The sequence below is a fragment of the Prinia subflava genome, chromosome 16 (genome assembly GCF_021018805.1).
Source record: "Prinia subflava isolate CZ2003 ecotype Zambia chromosome 16, Cam_Psub_1.2, whole genome shotgun sequence".
NCBI lineage: Eukaryota > Metazoa > Chordata > Aves > Passeriformes > Cisticolidae > Prinia > Prinia subflava.
This window is the reverse complement of record NC_086262.1, coordinates 3,457,735-3,477,922: the sequence shown is the minus strand read 5'-3', so window position 1 is coordinate 3,477,922 and position 20,188 is coordinate 3,457,735. Positions and strand designations below refer to the sequence as shown.

General features: G+C 58.1%; 4 protein-coding genes across 17 annotated transcripts in view; 2 read left to right on the top strand and 2 right to left on the bottom strand.

Moving 5' to 3' along the window:
- Positions 1-4,784, top strand: part of DND1 (DND microRNA-mediated repression inhibitor 1) — a 55,587-nt gene extending 50,803 nt beyond the window's left edge. For all 13 annotated transcript variants that reach the window (XM_063413788.1, XM_063413780.1, XM_063413783.1 and 10 more), the window contains 4 exons: positions 1,681-1,798; positions 1,883-2,344; positions 2,932-3,333; positions 3,586-4,784. In XM_063413788.1, coding sequence (XP_063269858.1) covers positions 1,681-1,798; positions 1,883-2,344; positions 2,932-3,333; positions 3,586-3,602 — 999 coding nt within the window. In that variant the 3' untranslated portion in view covers positions 3,603-4,784. The remainder of the gene's footprint in view (positions 1-1,680; positions 1,799-1,882; positions 2,345-2,931; positions 3,334-3,585) is intronic.
- A 1,661-nt stretch (positions 4,785-6,445) lies between these two features.
- Positions 6,446-9,299, bottom strand: WDR55 (WD repeat domain 55). 2 transcript variants are annotated; one of them, XM_063413447.1, is made up of 8 exons: positions 8,679-9,299; positions 8,459-8,610; positions 8,276-8,376; positions 8,121-8,208; positions 7,809-7,988; positions 7,607-7,706; positions 7,336-7,505; positions 6,446-7,094 (listed from the first exon to the last, which is right to left on the bottom strand). In XM_063413447.1, the coding sequence occupies exons 1-8, from the start codon at positions 8,697-8,699 to the stop codon at positions 6,770-6,772; spliced, it is 1,137 nt and encodes a 378-aa protein (XP_063269517.1). In that variant the 5' UTR covers positions 8,700-9,299; the 3' UTR covers positions 6,446-6,769. The 2 variants fall into 2 exon arrangements, with proteins under 2 accessions (XP_063269517.1, XP_063269516.1); XM_063413446.1 differs by having other exon boundaries at positions 8,459-9,299.
- Positions 9,300-9,446: 147 nt separating this feature from the next.
- IK (IK cytokine) lies at positions 9,447-18,390 on the bottom strand. Its single transcript, XM_063413445.1, has 20 exons — positions 18,290-18,390; positions 17,622-17,688; positions 17,335-17,427; positions 16,869-16,928; positions 16,186-16,353; positions 15,988-16,102; positions 15,733-15,803; positions 15,577-15,623; positions 15,196-15,359; positions 14,968-15,076; positions 14,517-14,556; positions 13,928-14,141; positions 13,650-13,668; positions 13,099-13,175; positions 12,760-12,842; positions 12,184-12,241; positions 10,927-11,015; positions 10,503-10,611; positions 9,843-9,877; positions 9,447-9,674 (listed from the first exon to the last, which is right to left on the bottom strand). Exons 1-20 carry the CDS (start codon positions 18,303-18,305, stop codon positions 9,647-9,649), a joined length of 1,662 nt encoding a protein of 553 aa, XP_063269515.1. The 5' UTR covers positions 18,306-18,390; the 3' UTR covers positions 9,447-9,646.
- Positions 18,391-18,569: 179 nt separating this feature from the next.
- On the top strand, positions 18,570-20,174 carry NDUFA2 (NADH:ubiquinone oxidoreductase subunit A2). The gene is made up of 3 exons (XM_063413554.1): positions 18,570-18,724; positions 18,829-18,935; positions 19,982-20,174. Exons 1-3 carry the CDS (start codon positions 18,621-18,623, stop codon positions 20,071-20,073), a joined length of 303 nt encoding a protein of 100 aa, XP_063269624.1. The 5' UTR covers positions 18,570-18,620; the 3' UTR covers positions 20,074-20,174.
- The last annotated feature ends 14 nt before the right edge of the window (positions 20,175-20,188 follow it).

Below are 20,188 nucleotides of genomic sequence, written 5' to 3'. Positions count from 1 at the left end.
CTTTAACCTTAATAGGCTGTCCTGATTGCAAAGCTGTGAGATGTTCCCCTTGAATGGAAGGTGGAGCACCTCATTCAGGATTTGCATTAAATGCTCTCGCAGTCCCAGCGATGATTTAGTTCGTGTAAAGTACCCTGAATATCCCCCTCGATCTGTGTGGCTTCTGGATCTTTTTCAATCGGCCATTAGCCCATTCTGTGCCTCCACTTCACTGGGTTTTTTTAAAATGGGGTGTGGAAAACCCATTGAATTCTGCCTTTGTGGCCCATTGTACCTACTTACATGGAAAATGTGAGCTGGTTTCACTGCTCAGACTAGAGATAAAAGTCGCATTTGCCATTCAGAACATCTCTCTTCTGTCTCCTCAAATGCAGTCGAACTAAACGGTGAAGGTGCGGTTGGTCAGGGCGTGTTTGAAGCAAGTTAAATTTAGGTGCCATGGTCGGTAAAACCCCATCCTGCTGTAGCAGGATCGTGGAGGTGTACTGCTCCTGTTGGAAATTACACAGCTTTTAAATTTTTATACTGGCTTTAGCCAGGGGTTTCTTTTAGCTTTGCCCCAGAGGGGAAGAATTGCAATTTTTTGAATTCTTGAAATTAATGCTTGATTGCATAATTCTTTCCACCTCTGTTTTCTCAGTGGACGACCTGTAAATCCTAGTTCTTGGGAATGGTCAATTAGTTTGACATTACACGTAGAATTCTTGGTATCACCATCAAAATTATTCCATTCCACATCTCATTAATATGGGTGAGATGTGGGATGGAGTGAATTCCATGGTGATACTAAAAATGCATGCAATTAGTGTTCCACAGGTGGGGATTCTCCTGTGTTCTAAAATTTCAGTAACACTCAGTTCATTAAAGGATGTTTCTTTTCTAATGTCATTTCATTTGTAACAAGGCCAAGGATTTGGCCAATCTCCAGGAGACGCAGTTAATTTTCTAATCTGCACAAGGTCAGGAGCACTTGGAGCCCACATCAGCATTAGCTAAACTTTTTCCTCCAACTTTTGTTTTTCCTTCCTGTCCTCCTGTAACTGTCTCTTCAGCTGTTCTATTTTCAAGGACAGTTATAACTCAGCTGCTTTCCTGCTTTCCAGTTCAGTTGTCAGTTCTTGTTTCTCTTTAGTATTATCTTTTCTGTACTGGCAGGCAACCTTCCACTATCCCAGGTTGCTCCAAGCCCCATCCAACCTGGCCTTGGGCACTTCCAGGGATGGGGCAGCCACAGCTTCTCTGGACAACCTCTGCCAGTGCCTCACCACCCTCACAGGGATAATTTTCTTCCCAGTATTCAATGTAATGCTGTCTTTCAGTTTAAAGCTGTCATGGTGCAATGGATTACCTTGGCTCTGTGCTTTGGCTCCCTCTTGCAGCACCAGGCAGCTGCTGTGTGTGTTTTGGCTTTCCAAGCACTTGTACAGCTGTAGGATACTGTTGTTGACTTTGGGCTCTGACAAAGTTGCTGGGCTTTGTGTCACGTGGAGCAGGCTTGGACAGTCCTTGGGATGGGAGTGTTGGGAGGCTCCTCAGGTTCCCTGAGAGCAGAGGGGTCCATTTGCCCCTCCGCATCCTGTCCAGCAGTGGGTCTTGCCGTTCCCTCGTGGGAATGGGGTGCTCCCAGCTGCGAGGCTGAAAGCTCTTTGCTCACACAATCCCCACCATCATCTCCCTCAGACCTGGACCAATGGAATCAACGAGGCCAGCAAGATGGCCCTGCTGGCCTGGAAGAAGGAGACCGGCATCGAGCTGGTGCAAATCAACGGGCAGAGGCACTACGGAGGGCCCCCCCCAGGTATGTCGGGAGAGCGGCTGGGCCGCGGGGCCCCGGGGGCGCGGTGACTCTCACCACGGGCACCGTGTCCCCATGTCCCCGCAGGCTGGGAGGGCGGCCCGCCGCCGGCTGGCACCGAGGTGTACATCGCCAGGCTGCCGCAGGACGTCTACGAGAACACCCTGATCCCGCTCTTCGGGAGCGTGGGGAAGCTCTACGAGTTCCGCCTCATGATGACCTTCAGCGGGCTCAACCGCGGCTTCGCCTACGCCAGGTACGCCTCCCTGCAGGAGGCCCAGAGAGCCATCGCCACCTTCCACCGCTTCCCGCTGCGCCAGGGCTGCGCCATCGTGGTGTGCTGGAGCACGCAGAAGCGCGAGCTCGTTCTGAACGGCCTGCCCGCCTCGGTGAGCCAGCAGAAGCTGGAGGCCAGGCTGCAGATGGTCACCGAGGGGCTCTGCAGTGTCACCCTGCACGCCAGCCCCTGCCAGAGGCAGGCCAAGCTCGCTGTGCTGGAGTACGGGTCGCACAACGCTGCTGCCCTGGCCAAGAAAGCCCTGATGGAAGGTGAGTGGTGCTGAGGGATGCTGCTTGGGCTGCTCTTCCCGGGGTCTCCCACCTCCAGGCTTGGCTGCAAGGTGACTTCAGCCTTGAGACACCCCTTGCTCTCCCTGTGTCCTGTGGGGTGCCAGCTGCCCTGGTGCAGTTGATTTCCAGCAGTCCTACTGGTGGTGGGATGAAGGGGCTGCTGGAGGTCTCCAGGAAGCTGCTGGAGGTCTCCAGGAAGCTGCCTGCTCAGAGCAGGAGCATCACCAGTACCAGTTCAGGACCTCCAGAACATTGACCAGGTTATTAAACCCCCCAATGGAGCTGCCCAACCCCTCAGTGTCCCTTAAAACCTCCTGATGGAGCTGCTCAAACACTCTGAGGCTCATCCCATGATGGCAATGCCTAGATGGGACACACTGCCCAGACATCCAGCTGGGACCTCCAAAATCCTGGTTTGTACCCATTTCTGGCCCAGATGAGGAGCATTTGGCTTTGGTATCTGTTCACCTTGGCCCTAAATCCAAGCTGCCCCTAAAATCCTGGAGATCTCTGTAACAGATAATGGGATGGTGCTGGAGGGTAGGTGATCATCTCTTGTCTCCTAGGAAACCTGAGGCTCAAGAAAGAAGGTGTGAGGGTGGACTGGCTGGACCCCCAACTGAAGAAGAAGCTGCAGCTCTATGAGAAGCCATCACCCAGCTGCGTGCAGGGAGGTGAGAGCCTGGCAGTGCCCAGGCCTGTGTCCGCGCCTCTGTCGCTGCAGGATGTGCTGGAGTACCTGAACATGGTGTGCTGGAAGCATCGCCTGAGGACACCCCTGTTCATCACCAAGTGTGTCCAGGTGAACCCCAACGGGTGGCAGAAGTTCTGGTACCAGGTGGTGATCCCGGGATACCATGCACCCATCAGTGGCTTCACTTGGGTCTCGCCAGACAGGGCCGGACAGGGCCAGAGCAAGCAGGAGAAGGCCAAGGTGGTGGCAGCCCTGCACGTTCTCTGGGTGTTAGGTGAGTCCTTGCACGGCCAACTCCCTGCCTTTCCCAAAGTCTTCAAGAGTCTCCTGGGAGTATGGAGCTGTGGCACTTGTGGGGCCGGGTGGGATGGGGTAGGGGGGGACCCAGGCTGGCTGGCAGGGCTGAAACGCTGTCACCTCTGAGGTGGGTGTCACCTGTGGGTGGGATTTCTGTTCAGAAGCACAGGATGCAACAGGAGGGGGGTTGGGATGAGGGCAGATCCTGACGCTTCCTTCTCCACTGCAGGGTGCCAGCTGAAGTAGGCAGCCGCTGTGCTGGAGCCACGATTGAGCCTGAGCCCTGCTGAGGGCCCGGCCCTGTTCCACCCTTCCTTCGGTTTGTTTGGTTTGAGAGCTGGCTCTGGAGGATAAGGGCTGCTGTCCTGGTCCATGGCAGCCGCCCTGTCCTGGGCAGCCCTTGAGTTGGTTCTAGTTTTGGGTTGTCAGTTTTCTTGCCAAGTTTGGCTTCTGTTCAACTGGTTTGTGTTGTGTTGGAGGGGCAGATCCTGGAGAAGCAGCAGCTCTTGTGGGTGGGCTGCCAGCACTGGATGCCAGTGAGGGAATTCCACTGGCATACCTGGTTCCTGAGGAGCAGCCTCGGGAGAGGATAAGGCCACACACGGGACGTGTCCCAGTGGTCGCAGTTCTTTGGGCTGGTGGAGCTGCTGTGTGGGGAGTGCCTTTCACATGTTTCTATAGTGAGGAAACAGCTGTGGGATTTCCAGCTGTCCATCAATGATTCCTCGGGATTGGGAAGTCTAGCCTATGTATTGTTCTTTTGGGAGTTTCCCAGTGGTCACAGTTCTTTGGGCTGTTCGAGCTGCTGTGTGGGGAGTGCATGTCACATGTTTAAATAGTCAGGAAGCAGCTGTGGGGTTTCCAGCTGTCCATCAAAGATTCCTCGGGATTGGGAGGTCTCTGGCTATGTATTGTTCTTTTGGGAGTGTTCCAGTGGTCGCAGTTCTGCGGGCTGGTGGAGCTGCTGTGTAAGAAGAGGAGTGCCTGTCAAGTGTTTGCACAGTGAGGGAGCAGCTGTGGAGTTCCCAGTAGTCCATGAATGATTCCTCGGGATGGAGAAGTTTGGCTATCTGTTGTTGTGTTGAGAGTGTCCTAGTGGTCACAGTTCTCTGGGCTGGTGGAGCTGCTGTGTGGGGAGTGCCTGTCACATGTTTCTATAGTGAGGAAGCAGCTGTGGGGTTTCCATCTGTCCATCAAGGATTCCTCGGGAGCGGGAGGTCTCTGGCTATGTATTGTTGTTTTGGGAGTATCCCAGTGGTCGCAGTTCTGCGGGCTGGTGGAGCTGCTGTGTGGGAAGAGGAGAGTCTGTTAAATGTTTCCACAGTGAGGAAGCAGCTGTGCAGTTCACAGTTGTCCATGAATGATTCCTCAGGATGGAGAAGTCTGGTTACATGTTGTTCTTTTGGGATCAAAGAGTTCTGTAAAGCACCAGGTGTGTCATGTCATCTTTTCCTTCTGCGTCCTCAGCTCCCTGCCTGTCCAGTGCATCTGGATGCTCTCCCCACACACCAGGAAAGGCAAGGGAAGGGACAGGGTGGGATTTGGAGCCTTGAGAGCCTGATGGGCCCATTATGGGAAGCAGCATTCCCTGGTACCTTGATCTTTGTTATCTTCTACCCATGGGCTCTTTCAGACCAGCTTTTGATACCCCTCAGGCTCCTCCGAGCATCTCCTGATGTCCTCCCCAGTGTCTTTTGGTGGACCTCTGGGACATCTGTAGCACCTTGTTGGAGGTTAAGGTTTTTTCTTTTGTTTTTCTCTTTTTTAGGGAATTTTTCCCCATTTTTGTTGCTAAGGAACAATAACCGTTCCAAGGGAGGCTCCTGCCTGCCTTAGCAGACACACCTGTCTTTCAAACCAAGACACCCCTTGAATACTCTCCAGGGACTCCAGGTGTCTCAGCTTTGTAGATGGCCCAGCTCCAGCTCCAGGAATGCCTCTGGCCATGTCCCATCCCACCTCAGCAGGTGCAGCACAAACCCCTGGGGGCTGCACTGGGTGGTCCAAGGGGTCCCTGGCAATGCTGGGAATTGGCTGGGGGATGTGAGCCACGGGCAGGAGTAGAAATCCTGGCAGAACTGCACCAGATCCTCCCCATTCCCCAGCAGGTTCAGGGGCTCCTCCAGGGGGTTTTAGCCACAGTGTTTGGCCATATCTGATGCTGTCCCAGGCCCTGCAGCTGCTGCCAACTCTGCTCATCCCCAGGGAAGGACCCATCACGGGAGGGATCCCTGTTCCTCTCCCCCTTCTCGCTCATGGCACACTGTCATGCACATCTGGACCTGTGAAGTCCCTTGGGCAGCACCCAAGTCCCATCCCTCATCCTTTTAGAGATCCCAGGATTCTCCAAGAGCCTTTTGGTGCACACTTTAGGTTCTTTCTTGCATTCCCTGGAAGTCTGTCCCTCCTGGGGCACACCAGGAGTTCTTGCTTCATGAGGATGAGCCAAACCATCAGCACAAGGCACTGGGAAGTGAAAGGCACTGGGTTTATTTCGAACAGAGCTAAAATCTTAATTTACAAAGGGAATTGACCTGCTGGGATGGCAGGGCAAGACACTGATGAACTTCATGCCTTGGCCTGGCACTCCAGGACCCCATGTCACCCCCTCACCCCTCCTGAGAAATGCCCTGCCTCCCCTAAATACACCAGCAAACCCCAGCATTACCCCCTCCCCTCCCAGTGCTGCAGCCCCCACCAGAGACCCCCCAGCCCTGTCCCCCCACATCTCAGCACCCTCTCTTCCAGCAGGGACACCCAGCCACAGCCCCCCATCTCAGAGCCCTCAGTCACCAGGGATGTTCACTCACTTCCCCATAACCCCTCCACCAGGGGCCCTCAGCCAGGTACCCCATCCCAGCATTACCCACACCAGGGCCCCTCAGTGGTAACCCGTGTCCCTCACCAGAGCCCCCAGCCGTGTCCCCCCATCTCAGAGCCACTCCCCATCCATCACCGACCCCAGTCAGGGACCCTTCCCAGGCCCTCTCCCCCCAGCCATGTGCCCCACCCCTTAGGGCCTCCCCCATTGCCCACCCCCCCTGCTCCAGGCCACCCCTTCCCAGGACCCTCAGCCTCACCACCCCCACCCTGTCCCCCATCTCGGGCCCACCCCCGGCTCCTCCCACGGGGCCTCCAACCCGCCATAACCGCTGCGCCCCTCGAGACCCCGACACGCGCGGCCCCTTTAAGGCCGCGCCTACAGCCCAGCTTGAGTGGCAGCTCTAGGAGCCAATCAGAACGCCAGCGTCCTGCCTCCTCCCGACAGTGGCGGCACTGCGCGAGGCCACGCCCCGTGGGCGGGCACTCCCAGGGGCTGCGGCTCTGATTGGCCGCGCCCCGAGCGAACGCGCAGAGCCCCGCCCCGCGCCGGCAGCGCTGAGGGGGCGGCGCCCCCGGCCCCGCGCGGCCGCTCAGTCGCTGTCGCTGTCGCCGCTGTCACCGCCCTCTGCCGCCGCCTCCGGCTCGGCCTCGTCCCGCAGGTCGGCGAAGAAATCCTCCCCGCTGCCCATCGCCTTGCTACTGAGGGCGCGCAGCGGCCCGCCCTTCTTCTTCTTCCGGCGGTAATCATCGACCACCATGGAGCCCAGCGCCGACACGTCCCAGAACTTCACCTTCTGGTCGTGGCCGCTGCTGGCCAGGAGCTTCCCGTCCGCGGCCACGGCCAGCTGCTCGATGGGCTCGCCCAGGTGCTGCCCCACGCAGCCCAGCACGCGGTTCGGCAGCACGTTCACCGCCCTGGGCACGGCACGGGGGCACTGAGGGCCCTGCAGCGCCCGGGGACGCCACCTGCCCTCCTGTCCTGTGTCCTGGGCACGGCTGAGCCCGTCCCACACCCTCCTCATCCCACCCCTTCCCCGTCCCACACCTCCCCAATCCCTCACACACCACAACCCCTCCTGATCCCACGCCCTTCCATCCCTCCGTTCCCCCTCACCCCATCCCACAGCTCCCCGTCCCTCCCCAGCAGCCCCCTGACCTGATGACTCCGTCCAGGGACCCCACGCACACGATGCTGTCCGTGATGGGCACCATGCAGTCAATGGTCTCTGCCCGGAGCGCAAAGCGGTCGCTGGCAGCCCCGAAGCCATCCCAGTTAAAGAGGTAGATGGTGCCTTCACTGGAGCCACACGCCACCTTCCTCCCCCTCTAGGCACGAGAGAGGGCAGTGAGGCAGAGGCAGAACAAAACACTCAGAGCGAGAACAGGGGGCTGTGGGATCCTGCTCCATGCTGGGGAGCAGTGCCAACCTTCATCAGCACCACAGACGTCAGGTCCCCGTTCTGCGGCTCTGAGAGCAGCTCAAAGCGCCGTCTCTTCACGTTGTAGATGCCCAGGGTGCCATCACCACTGTGGTAGGTGGAAGGGACACGTTGTGAGCAGAGCACAGGGCACTCCAGGCACGAATGGCCATGGCGAGCCCGACCCAAGACCATGAAACCCCTCCAGTACCTGGCTGTCAGCAGGATCTTCCCGTTGCCATCCACAGTCATGGCACTGATGTATTCCTCCTGCTGCCGTGCCTCCAGGATGGCGCTGCCCCTGCGCAGGTCCCACACCTTCACTGCCCCGCCGTCGTCACCCGTGGCAAAGATGTGGTTGTCGATGGGCAGCACGCAGTTGAGGGCCGATCTGCAGAGACCCCCACCCACGGTCACGGCTCCGGGCTCTCCCTGCTCGGCCCAGGGCTGTGGCCCTGCCGTGAGAGGGGAGGGGACACTGCCCGGCCGTTCTGCCCGGAATGAGCCGCCTGTATGGACTTACTCGTGCGCCTTGGGGAAGCGCGTTTCCAGCCGACCCTCCTCCGCCGTCAGAATGTGGATGGACTTATCCTTGGACACAGTGAAAAGCTCTGCAGAGCCGCGTTAGTGGCCCCCGCCCGGCGCCCCCCGGTGCCACCCCACGTCCCCCGCACTCACTCTGCCCGTCCTGGGAGAACGCCACGTCCCGGCACGACTTGAGGTGATGTCCCGAGGACCAGAGCTGCCGGTTCTCCCCCTCGGTGCACGAGTACGAGTACCTGCAAGGACCGGGAGTGCTCGCCGGGAGCCGCGGGCGGGTCCCAGAGCCGGGACCCCCCTCCCCAGCCCGGCCCCACTCACAGGTACACGTCGCCGTCCACATCCCCCGCGGCCAGCAGCGGCCGTGCCGGGTGCAGCGCGATGGCGTTGGCCGTGGCCTCCAGACAAATGTCCTCGGGGGTGTCCCGCACCCGCGGCTCCCGCGCCGCCGGCTCCGGGGAGTCCTGGGGCTCCTGGGGAGTGCGGGGCCGTGGGACCGGGGCCGGGGGCTCCGGGGTCCCGCAGCCCCACGCGTGCTCACCTCCTCCATGGCGGCCGCCATGACTCCCTGTTATTTGCATAGCCACGCCTTCGTTTGCATAAACCACGCCCCTTTGTTTACATGGGACCGCCCAGCCCGGCCGGGGATGGCACCGGCCCGGGGTGGCACCCGCCCGGGGTGGCACCGGCCCGGGGTGGCACCGCCTCGGGGTTCCAGCCTGCGGGCACCCGTGGCCCAATTTCACCAGGTCGCTCCCCATCCGCCTCATGTTTTCCTGTTCTTTAGCTTTTCACCACTGGGAGCTCCACAGGCTCCTTACTCCCTAATTCACACCCCATCCCCTCCTCTCTGCTCCCAGGGGAGGGGGTGGCCCGGGACCCGGAGGCACCTCGGCCCCTCGCAGGGTCTGGGGCCCCTAGAGACCCCAGCCCAGCCAGGGACCCCCAGTAGTTCCCCTGCCCGAGGGAACAAGCTTTGCGTGGTGCTGGCCACATCACACATGCAGAGCAGCTTGCACATCCTCTGCTAAAGGTCATTGCACTTGCTGTACCCCAGCTCAGGGTCCCATTTCCTCCCCCTGCCCTGAGGCACAGAATGTTCAGCTGGGATTATTGCCCCCAAATAGATTTGTTAATTTTATGCAGGGATGCTGCCCCCAGCCCAAAAGGTTCCCACAATAAATACACTGAACCACGGTTTACCCTGTCAGCCCCAACTGTGCCTGAAAAGTGGAAGAGTCCCTGCTGCTCCAAAGGAGGCCAGAATGTGCCCAGGCCCCTCCTCCCTGCACAAACAGATGTCCACACAAAAATTTAATGTGGTTTTATTAAGGCTACAACATTTACACAGCACAAACTCTACAGCAAAGAACAGAGGGAGGAAGAGGCCCCAGCCCTGAACAGAGAGTGGACGGTGTGTGGGGCAAGGAGAGCACAGCAGCACGCTCCAGGAAGGCAGCTCCCAGCAGGGCAGGCTTCCAGGAGAGGGAGGAGGAAACACGGGAGGCATCAGTACTTGGGACGTTTCACCTCAACCCTGGAAGAGAGAGAGGGGGAAGCAAGAGAGTGGTGAATATGGAGGGCAGGCTCCACCACCCTCCCATCCAGAGCTCAGCACTGACATCCACACTTTGACACCACAGAAGGTGCGGGGCCCCAACACGGCACCTGCAGCTGAGCCACAAGCAGAGACTACTGCACTTACCCATCAGCCTCCAACTTCTTCCTCTTCTCGATGATCTGCAGAGAAAGCACAAAGTCCTGTTACCCTCAGGGAATCTGGCTGCTCCCAACTAGCAGAGGGGCTGGAAGGTGCCAGATACACCTGGGGAGAGCTGCAGCCAGGCCAGAGTGAGCTGAGGTGAGCTACAGCTTGGCCTGTTTGCCCCTTGCTCTTTCTGGGTACCACAGACCATTTGTTCTCACCTTCTCCAGCCCATCCCATACTGCTCACCATGCCAGGACAAGCCCTAGCTCTGCCAGCTGGCAACTAGGGAGGCACTAAATATGTCCTGTCCCCTCCAATCCCTTTTGGATGGCTCCAAACTAATGGGTTTGGACACATTCATCTGCTGCACAGCCCAGAGCAAAAAGCCCCTGACTGGGGCTGCTCCCAGGACAACAGTTCCAAACAGAGCTCCAGACTCCTCTGCAATACTGAAGCCCTGAGTATTTGGCTGATGCTCTGGCAAGGAGCAAATCCAGCTGGTAGAGCCATCTCTGGTGCTCACACATACCCTGGCCATGGCTGGGAAGAGCCATGGCTGGGACAGGGAGGACAGGGAAGACAGGGAGGACAGGGAGGACAGGAGCTGTCCTGGCCAGGCTGGAGCTGCAGGCTCAGCAGCCCAGCTCAGACACTCACAGCACTGATCTTCTTCCACTGCCGGTCCAGCTCCGCCTTGTCGTTGGTCTCCTTGAAGCGGCGCGTCTTGCGCCCCTCAGACATCTTGATGCCGTACTGGAAGGCGGCCCTGGGGAAGGAGCAAGACACGGCTCAGCTCTCACAGGGGACCCACAGCCTGCCAGAGGAAGGGACACGTCTCCCCAGCCATGAGCACATGCCCCAGAGTTGGCCTGAGCCCCTGAAAGCAGCGCCTGGGCCGGAGTCCTCAGGAGTGACAAAGTGAAAGCAAAAACTAACCACCAGGCCCAGGACCCACAGCTCCTCCTCAGGTTCTCACAAGGGAGTCCCCAGCTTGCTTTAAGCTGCCCCAGAACCCAGGCTTGGCCAGCATGGCCATCCCACCCAGAACCCTCGCTCAGCCCTTCCTGAGGGCTGCACTCACTTGGGCAGAGCCTCTTTGTTGTTCATGTACTCGCTGTACTCCTCCTGTGTGTCAAAGTCCCAGCGGCCCAGAGGCCCCTTCTTGTTACCCTGCAGGGAGAGAACGATTCAGAGCAGCTCCTCAGTAGATGCTGGGAGGGCTTCTCACACAGCCCTGCACACCCAGCCACAAGGCTCCATCTCCCACCACCCCACATCAACAAATGGCCTTAGCTCCAGATCCCCTCTCCAGGAAGCTCCAGACATTTCATGGTGTTGGGGGTTAGATTTGGTTTTTTTTTTCTTCTCACAGAATTTTTTCCCATAAGTTTCCAAGAAGCCTTAATGACTACTTAGTCAGAACAAAAAGAGTGCTTGAGGGATATGGCAGCACGAAGCTACACCTATTGTTTTTGAGTCCCTGGGAGTGTCCTTCAGAGGGGAGAGATGATGAGCCTTGGGGAAGGCAAAAAAGACAGATCTGGGGGAGGGGGAGGCACTCTTGCTCTCAGCGCCGAGGAGGACGGTCAGGCTGCCCTCTGCCTCTGCCTCGTCCTGGGAAATCTATCGTTATCTGTTCGTGTACCCGAGAATCCTGAACTCACTTTCTCCAGCCTCTCCCCCCACCGCCGCTGCTTCTTCAGACCTTTGAGACCCTCCTGCTACTCTGTAGCCCTGCACTGCCCAGCCCTGCCGGGACACCCCTGCTGCTCCAGCTGCCAGCGCAGAGCTCCTCATCTCATCCACCAGCCCGGGACTTTTCCTTCCTTCCAGTTCGGCCTCTCGGAGTCCTGCAGGGGCATCCAGATCAAACTGCTCTGGGCTTTTGTAAAAGAAAGCCCTCAAGGTTCTTAGTTCTGTTTATTATTGATGCTGTAGTTGTTGTTTGTTTGTCGTTTTGTCATATATATTAGTAAAGAACTGTTATTCCTACCCCCATAACTCTGCCTGAAAGCTCCTTTAATTTTCCTTTTAATTGGAATAATTTGGAGGGAGGGGATTTGAATTCTCCATCTCTAGGGAAGTCCTGCCCCTTCCTAGCAGATATCTGTCTTTAAACCAAGACACATGGAAAAGGGAGAGAGAACAGGGTTGCACACCTGCCAACACCTGTGGACCAGTGACACCTTTTTGCTCCCTGACACAACAGGGAGCTGATCAGCAGACCCCAAAGCTCACTCAGCACCCAGCTCCAGTGCTGCTTCTTTCCCATGAGATCCTCTCAGCTGGCACTGGTGCCTGCTTTGCTGGCTGCTCCTAAAGGCTGGTGCCAGCATACCTGATCCATTTTGCTGTAGTCCACCTCCTCATCGCTGTCCACAGCCATATCATCCATTCTGGGGAGAAAAAAGCCAGGAAAGGGTTCAGAGTGGGTCCATGAGATGGATCAGGACCTTGGAGCTAGTGGGAGTCATGTCTCATGGCCTCAGACCAAACACACTCAGTTCCAGGGCCACAGGGAAGTGGCCACAGCTGCAAGCCCTGCAGGTGACCTGTACCACAGGGCATCCAAGGTGGGAAATGCTTCCAGGGTGACTCTGCAGGCTGAAAGATGTTCCTTTTCCACTGAGGCCACAGCTTCACAACCACATGAATTAACAGGGAATGCAGCACATTCCCAGCCATCTCAGCCCCCCGCTGGCTCTGAGGGGCAGCAGGCTCCAGGCAGCTACAGCAGAGAGCAGCTAAGAAGAGCCTGAACCAAGGGTTTGGGATGGTTTTACCAGTTAGCTGTTCCCAAGGACAAGGCCAGACCTGCTCCCCCAACAAGCAGTGGGGCTGATGTTCAAGTTCTTGCTGCCAGAGAACAGCAGCACACCCTGCTCCCACCCCACAGCATCCCACTGCTCCTTACGTGGCAGGGTAGCACTCGGCATAGCTGTTGGACATGCCAAAGAAATCTCCCAGCTGCTTCTTGTCTTCTGGCTTCTTCAAAGTGGCAGCAGTTAAGGAAAGCACCACATGAGCTGAGCCTTACAGCTGCAGGCTGGGCACAGCCAGCTGGAAAACCCCCTCCTGCCCCAACACAACTGAATTGAGAGGTGAAGCTTTTGTTTGGTGGAGGAGAAGCAAGGCTTGGGCAGCATTTCCCTGCTACCAGGTGAGGCAGGACAGTCTCCCAGATGTGCTTGTGCCTGCAAGGGCAGCCCAGCCCCACAGCCAGCCAGGCTGGCACTGACAGTAAAGGATATGTCTCTGTTCCCTCCCAGCCAGCAGCTCCAGCAAACTTCTCATTGATGGACTTGATGAGCTCCTTGGCTGAGCCGGGTCCTGGGGTAGGGAAAGCAGCAGGTTAAATTCAGGGGGAAGAACAGCTCACTGCAGAACACTGGGGCTGGGCAGGGTCCTTTCAGGACACAGTAACAGGCAGGATAAGCTGCACGTGAGGTACGAGAGGAGGAGCAAACCAGTTTGGCACTGATGGGGTCAGCTGATCCCAGGAGACCTGGGATCTTACAACAGTTTGTGTTGGAAGGGATCTTGAGGCCTGCCTTGTTCCAACTCCCTGGCATAGGCAGGGACACCTTCCACTATCCCAGGTTGCTTCAAGACCTGTCCAACCTGCCTTTGAACACCTTCAGGGATGGGACAGCCACAATTTCTCTGGGCAACCTCTGCCAGGGCCTCACCACCCTCAGAGGGAAGAAATTCTTCCTAATATCAAATCTACATCTCTCCTCTTTTAGCTTAAAACCATTCCCCCTTATCCTGTCCCTCTCAGGTACCCAACACCACTTGACTCACCTTTGTCGATGTCTGTGGGCTGCAAAGAAGAGGGAGAGACAGTGTCAGTGACACAGAGCTGAACCACAAACACCAACAGGCTGCTGCTAGTGCTGCCTCACTTGCTGAGGGACAGGACAAGCACCTGGCCACCCAGCAAGCCCTGGGGAGAGAGCTCAGCAAGAGCTCTGGGGAGGCAGAGCTCAGCAAGAGCTGACACTGGCACGTGTAGGAGCACAACCAGAGACACCCGAAGGGCAGAGCTCAGGTGGGACAGTCCTTCCTGAGCAGGGACTCACCTCATCATCAGCCTTGGGCTTCTCAAAGTAGCTGTGCCTCTTCTTCTCCTCCTCCCGCTCACGCTCCCTGTCCCTCTCGCGCTCCCGGTCCCTGTCGCGCTCTCGGTCCCGGTCGCGCTCCCGGTCACGCTCTCTCTCCCGATACCTCTCCCGCTCCTTGTCCCGTGGCACCTTGGCAGTGGAGGGCACATAATCCCCAATGTCTTCAAAGATGCTGTAAGTGGAAAAGAGTCTGGAGTTACGTATGCTGTGGGAAGAGAGGCCATAACCACCTCCTTGTGACCTGGAGCACACAGGACCAGCACCAAGAGCTAAGGACACCAGATATGGAAGTGGTTTCCACATCAGAGGTATTGCTGCACTTCTGCTCCCTTCTGCTGCAGGACCTGAGTCTTGTGGTCCAGGACAACACTGAGCCCTCATCTGCCTCAAGCCTGAAATCCAAACCAGAGCTTGCCTCCAGCCTTGTCCTACAAACCACAGATCCCATAGCTCCAAACACAGCCCTCTCTAAATGTGGTGGACCAAAAAGCCATTCCCTAAGGGACAGAGGTGTGACCCCATAGCCTGAAGGCAAGGAGGCACTTACTTCATATCAGCTTCAGGAGGCTTCTTCTCATCCAGCTTCCCTGCAAGGACACAACAGCAGTGAGAGGCACACCATCCACTCTGCCCCCTGTACTGCTCCCCTGTCCCTGTCTGGGTGCCAAGCTGCACAAGGGGCAAGCCTGGAGGATGTCACATCGTACCCAGCCCCCCCCAGGAAGCCCCTGTGTCCCTGCCCAAGAGGAGGCATTTCCCCAAGGAACTGGGCCTTCACCAGGAAGAGCAGAGCACCACAAGGCACCCTCACAGCTCTGATTTCCCAGCAGCCTGTCCCATGTGCTCCTGCCTTCAGGACACAGCACTCAGAAAATCACCATTCTCCAAGCCCACTGTCTCATGGCACAGGGGAATACCACAAACCAAAACACATCCCATTCCCTTGGGATATGCTCCAAGCACTAAAATACTATTACATGGTTCCTTTCACCTCTTACCTTTGTCTTTCTTCTTGAGCTTCTTGTTGCGGGTGCCTTGCCTGAGATAGGAGAGGATCTGCGTGAGCTTGCTGATGACGATGTCATTGGTGGTCAGCGTGGTCTGTGCCTGAAAGGGAAATCCACGAGGAAGCACCCTGCTCCCTTGACAGGGAACCCCTCCCAGAAGAGCCTGCTGTGGCCAATTCAGAGCAGTGAGGTGAAGCAGGCTGGACAGCAGCTGGGTACCTCCATGGTGGGGCAGTCAGCCTTGCTGCGGATCAGCGTGGTGGGGATATCGGTGTCGGCATATTCGTCATCCAGATCCACCACGTAGGCCATCCTGCCTGGCAGGAACAGCTCGTTCCGCTCGTACGTCTTGTTCTTGAACAGGATGCGGTAAATGTTGCGGCCTGGACACAAGGAAAAGTGTGGGAAAGCAGAGGACATGGCCAAAGTGAGGCGTGTTTAGTTTATCAGCAACACGAGAATCGCCTCCTAAGGACACATTTCCTCCAGTCCTCAAACTCAGGACTCTCCCTCTCCCAGTGGTTTTCATTCCTCCATTCACCCTTCAGGATTTCTCCCACATTCACAGCACAGACAAGGTGGGGAACAGCCACATCTTACCCAGCCGGGTCTTAAATTCAATTTTGTTCTCAGGATCTTCATCTTTCCTAAACAGACATAGAAACCAGAAGTATTAGAGCCAAGTGAATGGCTCCTCTGCATCCTCCTCTCTGGCAAGCAGCTGCACTCAGGAATGCAAAATACTCAGTCACTCACTTGGTTTCTTTCTGGGGCTTCTCCATCATTTCCTCCTCTTCCTTCTCCTTGCTGGCAATCTCAGCCCGTACCTGGATGCAGAGTAAACCCACACATTACAGCCCAAGCCATGCCATTGCTGCCCATCTGTGAGCCCCATCAGATCCCCAGCCCTGGAAGGGAAATCCACGCTGCCAAGGCCAAGTAGTGACACCCCCCCCTGTGCATCCATGGGAGAGGATAGCGCAGGAGCAGCACAGTGATATCTGCACTCACCTTCTGCAACAGCGCAAAGTCCAGACCCTTCACCAAGTGGGTGTGCTCCATGTCACCACCCAAGAACTTGGACTCCTGGATCAGCTGTCTCCTCTTCTCTGCAGCAGATTTATCCCTGTGCAATGAGAACAGGGCCAGATAAGGGCCAGCCCCCCTGGGTCAGCCCGGTGAGCCGGGGCCCCAGCACAGCCCACGTACGCCTCGGCCGTGGGCCCCACAGCCCTGTAGTTGGCAGTGGTGCTGATGAGCTCTGTCTCCTCGTAGTCCTTGTTCACTCCATCTCTCCTCTCCTTGGCTCGGTCCCGGTACTTCTCGGCCAGTTCCCTCTCGCGCTCGATCTCCTGCTGCCGCAGCTTCGCATAGTAACTGGGGGTGGGAACCAGCACAGGGTCAGGAGTGACTGTGCATGGGTTTGGGGTCAGGTAACAGCTCCTGTCACCTCACACACACCCACTCTGCTCCCAGTCCCTTCCCCAAAAACACACCAGAGCACCAAGGGACACAACAGGCCTGGAGGAAAACTGCTGTACTGAGGCCAACTAAGGAGAAACTCCGTCCTCCCTTCCAAAGGGAGGGGTCCAGTGCAGTCCTGCTGTGTCCCAAAGCACACAGTGATCAGTGTCCCACCACTGCCCTGCCCTCCCACACACACATAGGGCCTCTCCTGCATCTTCTGGAGGTGAAGCTTCAATCCCATCTGACTGCTGTGCTCCCACAGCTGTTCCCACAAGCAGTGACAGTTCCTCAGCCTGAGCTCTTCTCCAAAGCTCTTCAATAATCCACTCAAGGCCCTCTTTGGGAGCCCAAGAGATCAGAACTGCTTCCATGGCCAGGACATGATGTATAATCACAAGTCCTGCTGCATCTCTTTCCCCACTTACCTTTTTTTCTTCCTCCTGCGAGCAGCTGGATCTTCATCTTCATTGTACTCCCGGGGCATCCTGGAGAGGGTGAAAAAGCAAATGTTCAGTCTGCAGAGCCACATGGGTGACAGGTGGACAAAACAGTCCCTCAGACACAGCAGAGCACTGAGGTGCTCAGAGATGGAACAGAACAGTCTCTCACCCTTAATTTCCCCCTAATTCCACACTGTCAGCAGGGAGAGGACTGATTTTCACCAAACCAAATCTGTCTCCTCCACAAAGTGTCTAAACAGCCACGAAGCCTTGCTCTTTTATTTACAGCAGCCCTGACTCACCTGCTTCTCCACTTCCCACACTCACTAGCAAAATCCCCTGTAGGTATTCCCCTGCAGAGTGCAGGGGACAGGGTCAGCTGGGCACAGAGCCCCAGAGGGAAAGGGGACACGGACTGTCCCATGGACCTGTGAAACAGAGCCCTACTCACTCATGGTGGCGAGATTTGGAGGGTGGCGCAGATGTTGGCGCAGCCCGCGGGGTCATGAGAAGCTTCCTGAAGTCTTCATTGGTCAGCTTGGACCTACAAGGGAGGGAAGAACAGAAATCATCATTCCCAAAGAGCTTTGGAGAAGGAGCAGGTCCTTTGTGACAGAGATGGGCAGGGGGTGCCAAAAGGCTGGAGTGCAGCAGTGACTTCCAGCTTCTCAATGGAATCGGCCTGGGGTGGCACAGAGCTGGCCCAGCGCCACCCCAGAGCCCCAGGGCTGTACTCACTGGTGGAAGGAGTGCGAGTCGTCCACATCGTGGCCATCAGGGGCCAGGGGGTTGGAGAACGGCTCATCTGGGGGACAAGAGAGAGAGAGCTCAGGCACTGCCCGCACAGCTTCACCCCCTCCCAGCAACCACAAAGGGAACGCTGTCCGCCTGCAGCTCCGAGGATCCAGCCCACTGTCACAGGACACGGGGTCCCGGTGCCACTGCGAAACCCCCCGAGCCCCGCGGCCCTGCACCTTCCACGGGGTGTCCAGGGCCTGTCCGAGGGCGTCCCATTCCCCACACCCCGGCACTGCCCCTGCATCCTCTCACCGGCCCGAAGCACCCCACGGCCCCGGGGCGCACCCGGTGTCAGTCCCCGCGCTGAGCCCCAGCCCCTCCGCACCCCCGCGCAGCTCCTCACCCCTGGGGAGCCCGCGAGGTGCCCTCCCCCGGCTCCGCGGGCCGCGGCCGCGCCCCGTCCCCCCGCAGCGCTGTCCCGGGGGTCCCCGGGGCCCCCCCCGCTCCGCAGCGCAGGCTGGGCCTACACCGCCCCCCACCGGGCCGCTGCCACCCGCCCCAAGCGCCGCGACAGCCCCCCCGCGGGCCAAGTGCCGCGGCCCCGGGGCTGTCCGGGAACGCCCCGTGCTCCGTGTCCCCTGGCCCGGTGTCCCCGGCCCCGAACTCACTGTCGCGGTCCGGCATCGCTGCGCTCCCAGCTCCGCTGCGCGGCCCTTCCGCTCAGCGCTGCCCTCCCAGCGCCCCCCGCGGCAGGCGCTCCCATTGGCCGGTGCGATTACGGTGAGCGCTCCCATTGGTGGGTGCGATCACGGTGAGCGCTCCCATTGGTGGGTGCGATCACGGTGAGCACTCCCATTGGCCAGTGCGATCACGGCAGGCACTTCCATTGGTGGGTGCGATCACGGCGAGAGCTCCCATTGGTGGGTGCAGGCACGGCGGGCGCTCCCATTGGCGGAGGCGCCGCCGTCCCGCCCCCGCGCTGTTGTCCGGGCAAGGAAGATGGCGGCGGCCGCTGTGAAGAGCATCGGGGGCGGGCTGGGCAACGCGCTGAGGGAGCTCCGCATCCACCTGTGCCAGCGCTCCGCCGGCAGCCGCGGCGTCAGGTCAGCGCGGGGAGGGGCCGGGACGGGCCGGGGGTGTCCTCCAGGGGAGCGAGACACCCCCGGGCTGACCCACAGGGACCCGGCCCTCCCCCTTCCCTCCGCAGGGAATTCATCGAGAAGCACTATGTGACTCTGAAGAAGGCAAATCCCAACTTCCCCATCCTGATCCGCGAGTGCTCCGGTATCCAGCCCAAGCTCTGGGCTCGGTACGGTAAGTACCGCCGGGAAACACCGAGGAGTTACGGAATGGCTTGGGTCGGGACTTTAGGGACCATCAGCATTGCTGGGAAGGGTGGGGAAGGACAGGCCGGGGAAAACGGGGATGGGGAGAATCCCAGAGCGTGTGGGTTCGAAGCGATGTTAAAGCTCACCCGCTGCCAGCTGCCGTGGGCAGGGACACCTTCCACAGGCCCCCACTGCTCCCGGCCCGTCCAGCCCCGCCTTTGGCACTGCCGGGGCTGGGCAGGCACGGCTGCTCCGGGCCCCCGTGCCAGGGGGGAATTTCAGCGCTGCTGCTCAGGGCTTACAGAGGGGAGGTGGTGGAGAGGGAGCAGCTGCCTCGGGGCAGGGTGGGGGTTCACTTCAGGGCAGGGACCCGGGGGAAGCAGAACGGGACCCGGTGCTCAGCAGGGGCTTTCCAGCCTCTGGCTGTGATCTCCCACCCCCTTCACTACACTAAAATGTGGCTGTTTTTCCTTTATTTTCACTGCGTTCTCAGTGAAACAAAAGAGGGCAGCAGAAAAGCCCCTCTGGAAAGGATTTGTTTTCCTCAAAGGTCATCTGGGCTGGAAAATTTTGATTTAGAACCTTTTGATAAGATGCAGTGACTCTTTCAGCATGAGTTTCCCAGTGTGAGCACACGGACCAGGGGAGTGTGTCTGGGTGGGACTGGCAGGGAATGGAGCCCTGGGTCAGCCCAGGCTGGGGCAGCTGCAGGATCTGAGTTTTCAGGCAGCTTTCCTGAGGGGAGCACCTCGCTGGGACAAGGCTGAAGGCCCCAGGATTGCTCTTGGATGTGTTTCTGCCCAGCCAGAGCTAACAAAAGGAGACTGGGAAAGGTGTTGAGCTGCTCTGAGCCATTTCCAAGGGAAAGGAGGAGAATAAGAAGGTGGAAATGGTAACTCAGGCACATGGAGGGAGAGTGGGACGTGCTGAGTGAAGGGGTGGTGATGGGGGCCTGGGCTGTGACATCAGTGCCCTTGCAGCAGGAATGGACCCACACACCTGCCCCCTCTCACCCTGTCTGTTTTCCCACAGAGTTTGGGAAGGAGAAGAGCATCCCACTGAACAACCTAAGTGTGGATGAAGTGGGCAAGGCCCTGGAGAGCGTTGTGAAAAGCCACCCATGATGACAGGAAATACACACGTGCTGGAGACTTGACTGATTATCTCTAATGTCAAAGATGTATCTTTAATTTATGAATTCATAAATACAATGTGCTTACCTTGAGCTGGGTGGTGGCT

Bases quoted from the DNA above. Each gene is read 5' to 3' on its own strand.
- WDR55 (XM_063413446.1), bottom strand. From the start codon at position 8,907: ATGAGGCGGATGGGGAGCGACCTGGTGAAATTGGGCCACGGGTGCCCG. The intron at 8,377-8,458 runs GTGAGTGGGGCC...CGGTCCTTGCAG, and splicing joins GTGGACGGCGACGTGTACCT to GTACTCGTACTCGTGCACCG. The intron at 7,095-7,335 runs GTCAGGGGGCTG...TGCCGTGCCCAG, and splicing joins TCCCTGGACGGAGTCATCAG to GGCGGTGAACGTGCTGCCGA.
- IK (XM_063413445.1), bottom strand. The intron at 15,077-15,195 runs GTACCCAGCTGC...TTTCCCTTTCAG, and splicing joins CTGACTGCCCCACCATGGAG to GCACAGACCACGCTGACCAC. The intron at 14,557-14,967 runs GTAAGAGGTGAA...GTGTCCTTGCAG, and splicing joins GCTCAAGAAGAAAGACAAAG to GGAAGCTGGATGAGAAGAAG.
- NDUFA2 (XM_063413554.1), top strand. From the start codon at position 18,621: ATGGCGGCGGCCGCTGTGAAGAGCATCGGGGGCGGGCTGGGCAACGCG. The intron at 18,725-18,828 runs GTCAGCGCGGGG...TTCCCTCCGCAG, and splicing joins GCCGGCAGCCGCGGCGTCAG to GGAATTCATCGAGAAGCACT. The intron at 18,936-19,981 runs GTAAGTACCGCC...GTTTTCCCACAG, and splicing joins CAAGCTCTGGGCTCGGTACG to AGTTTGGGAAGGAGAAGAGC.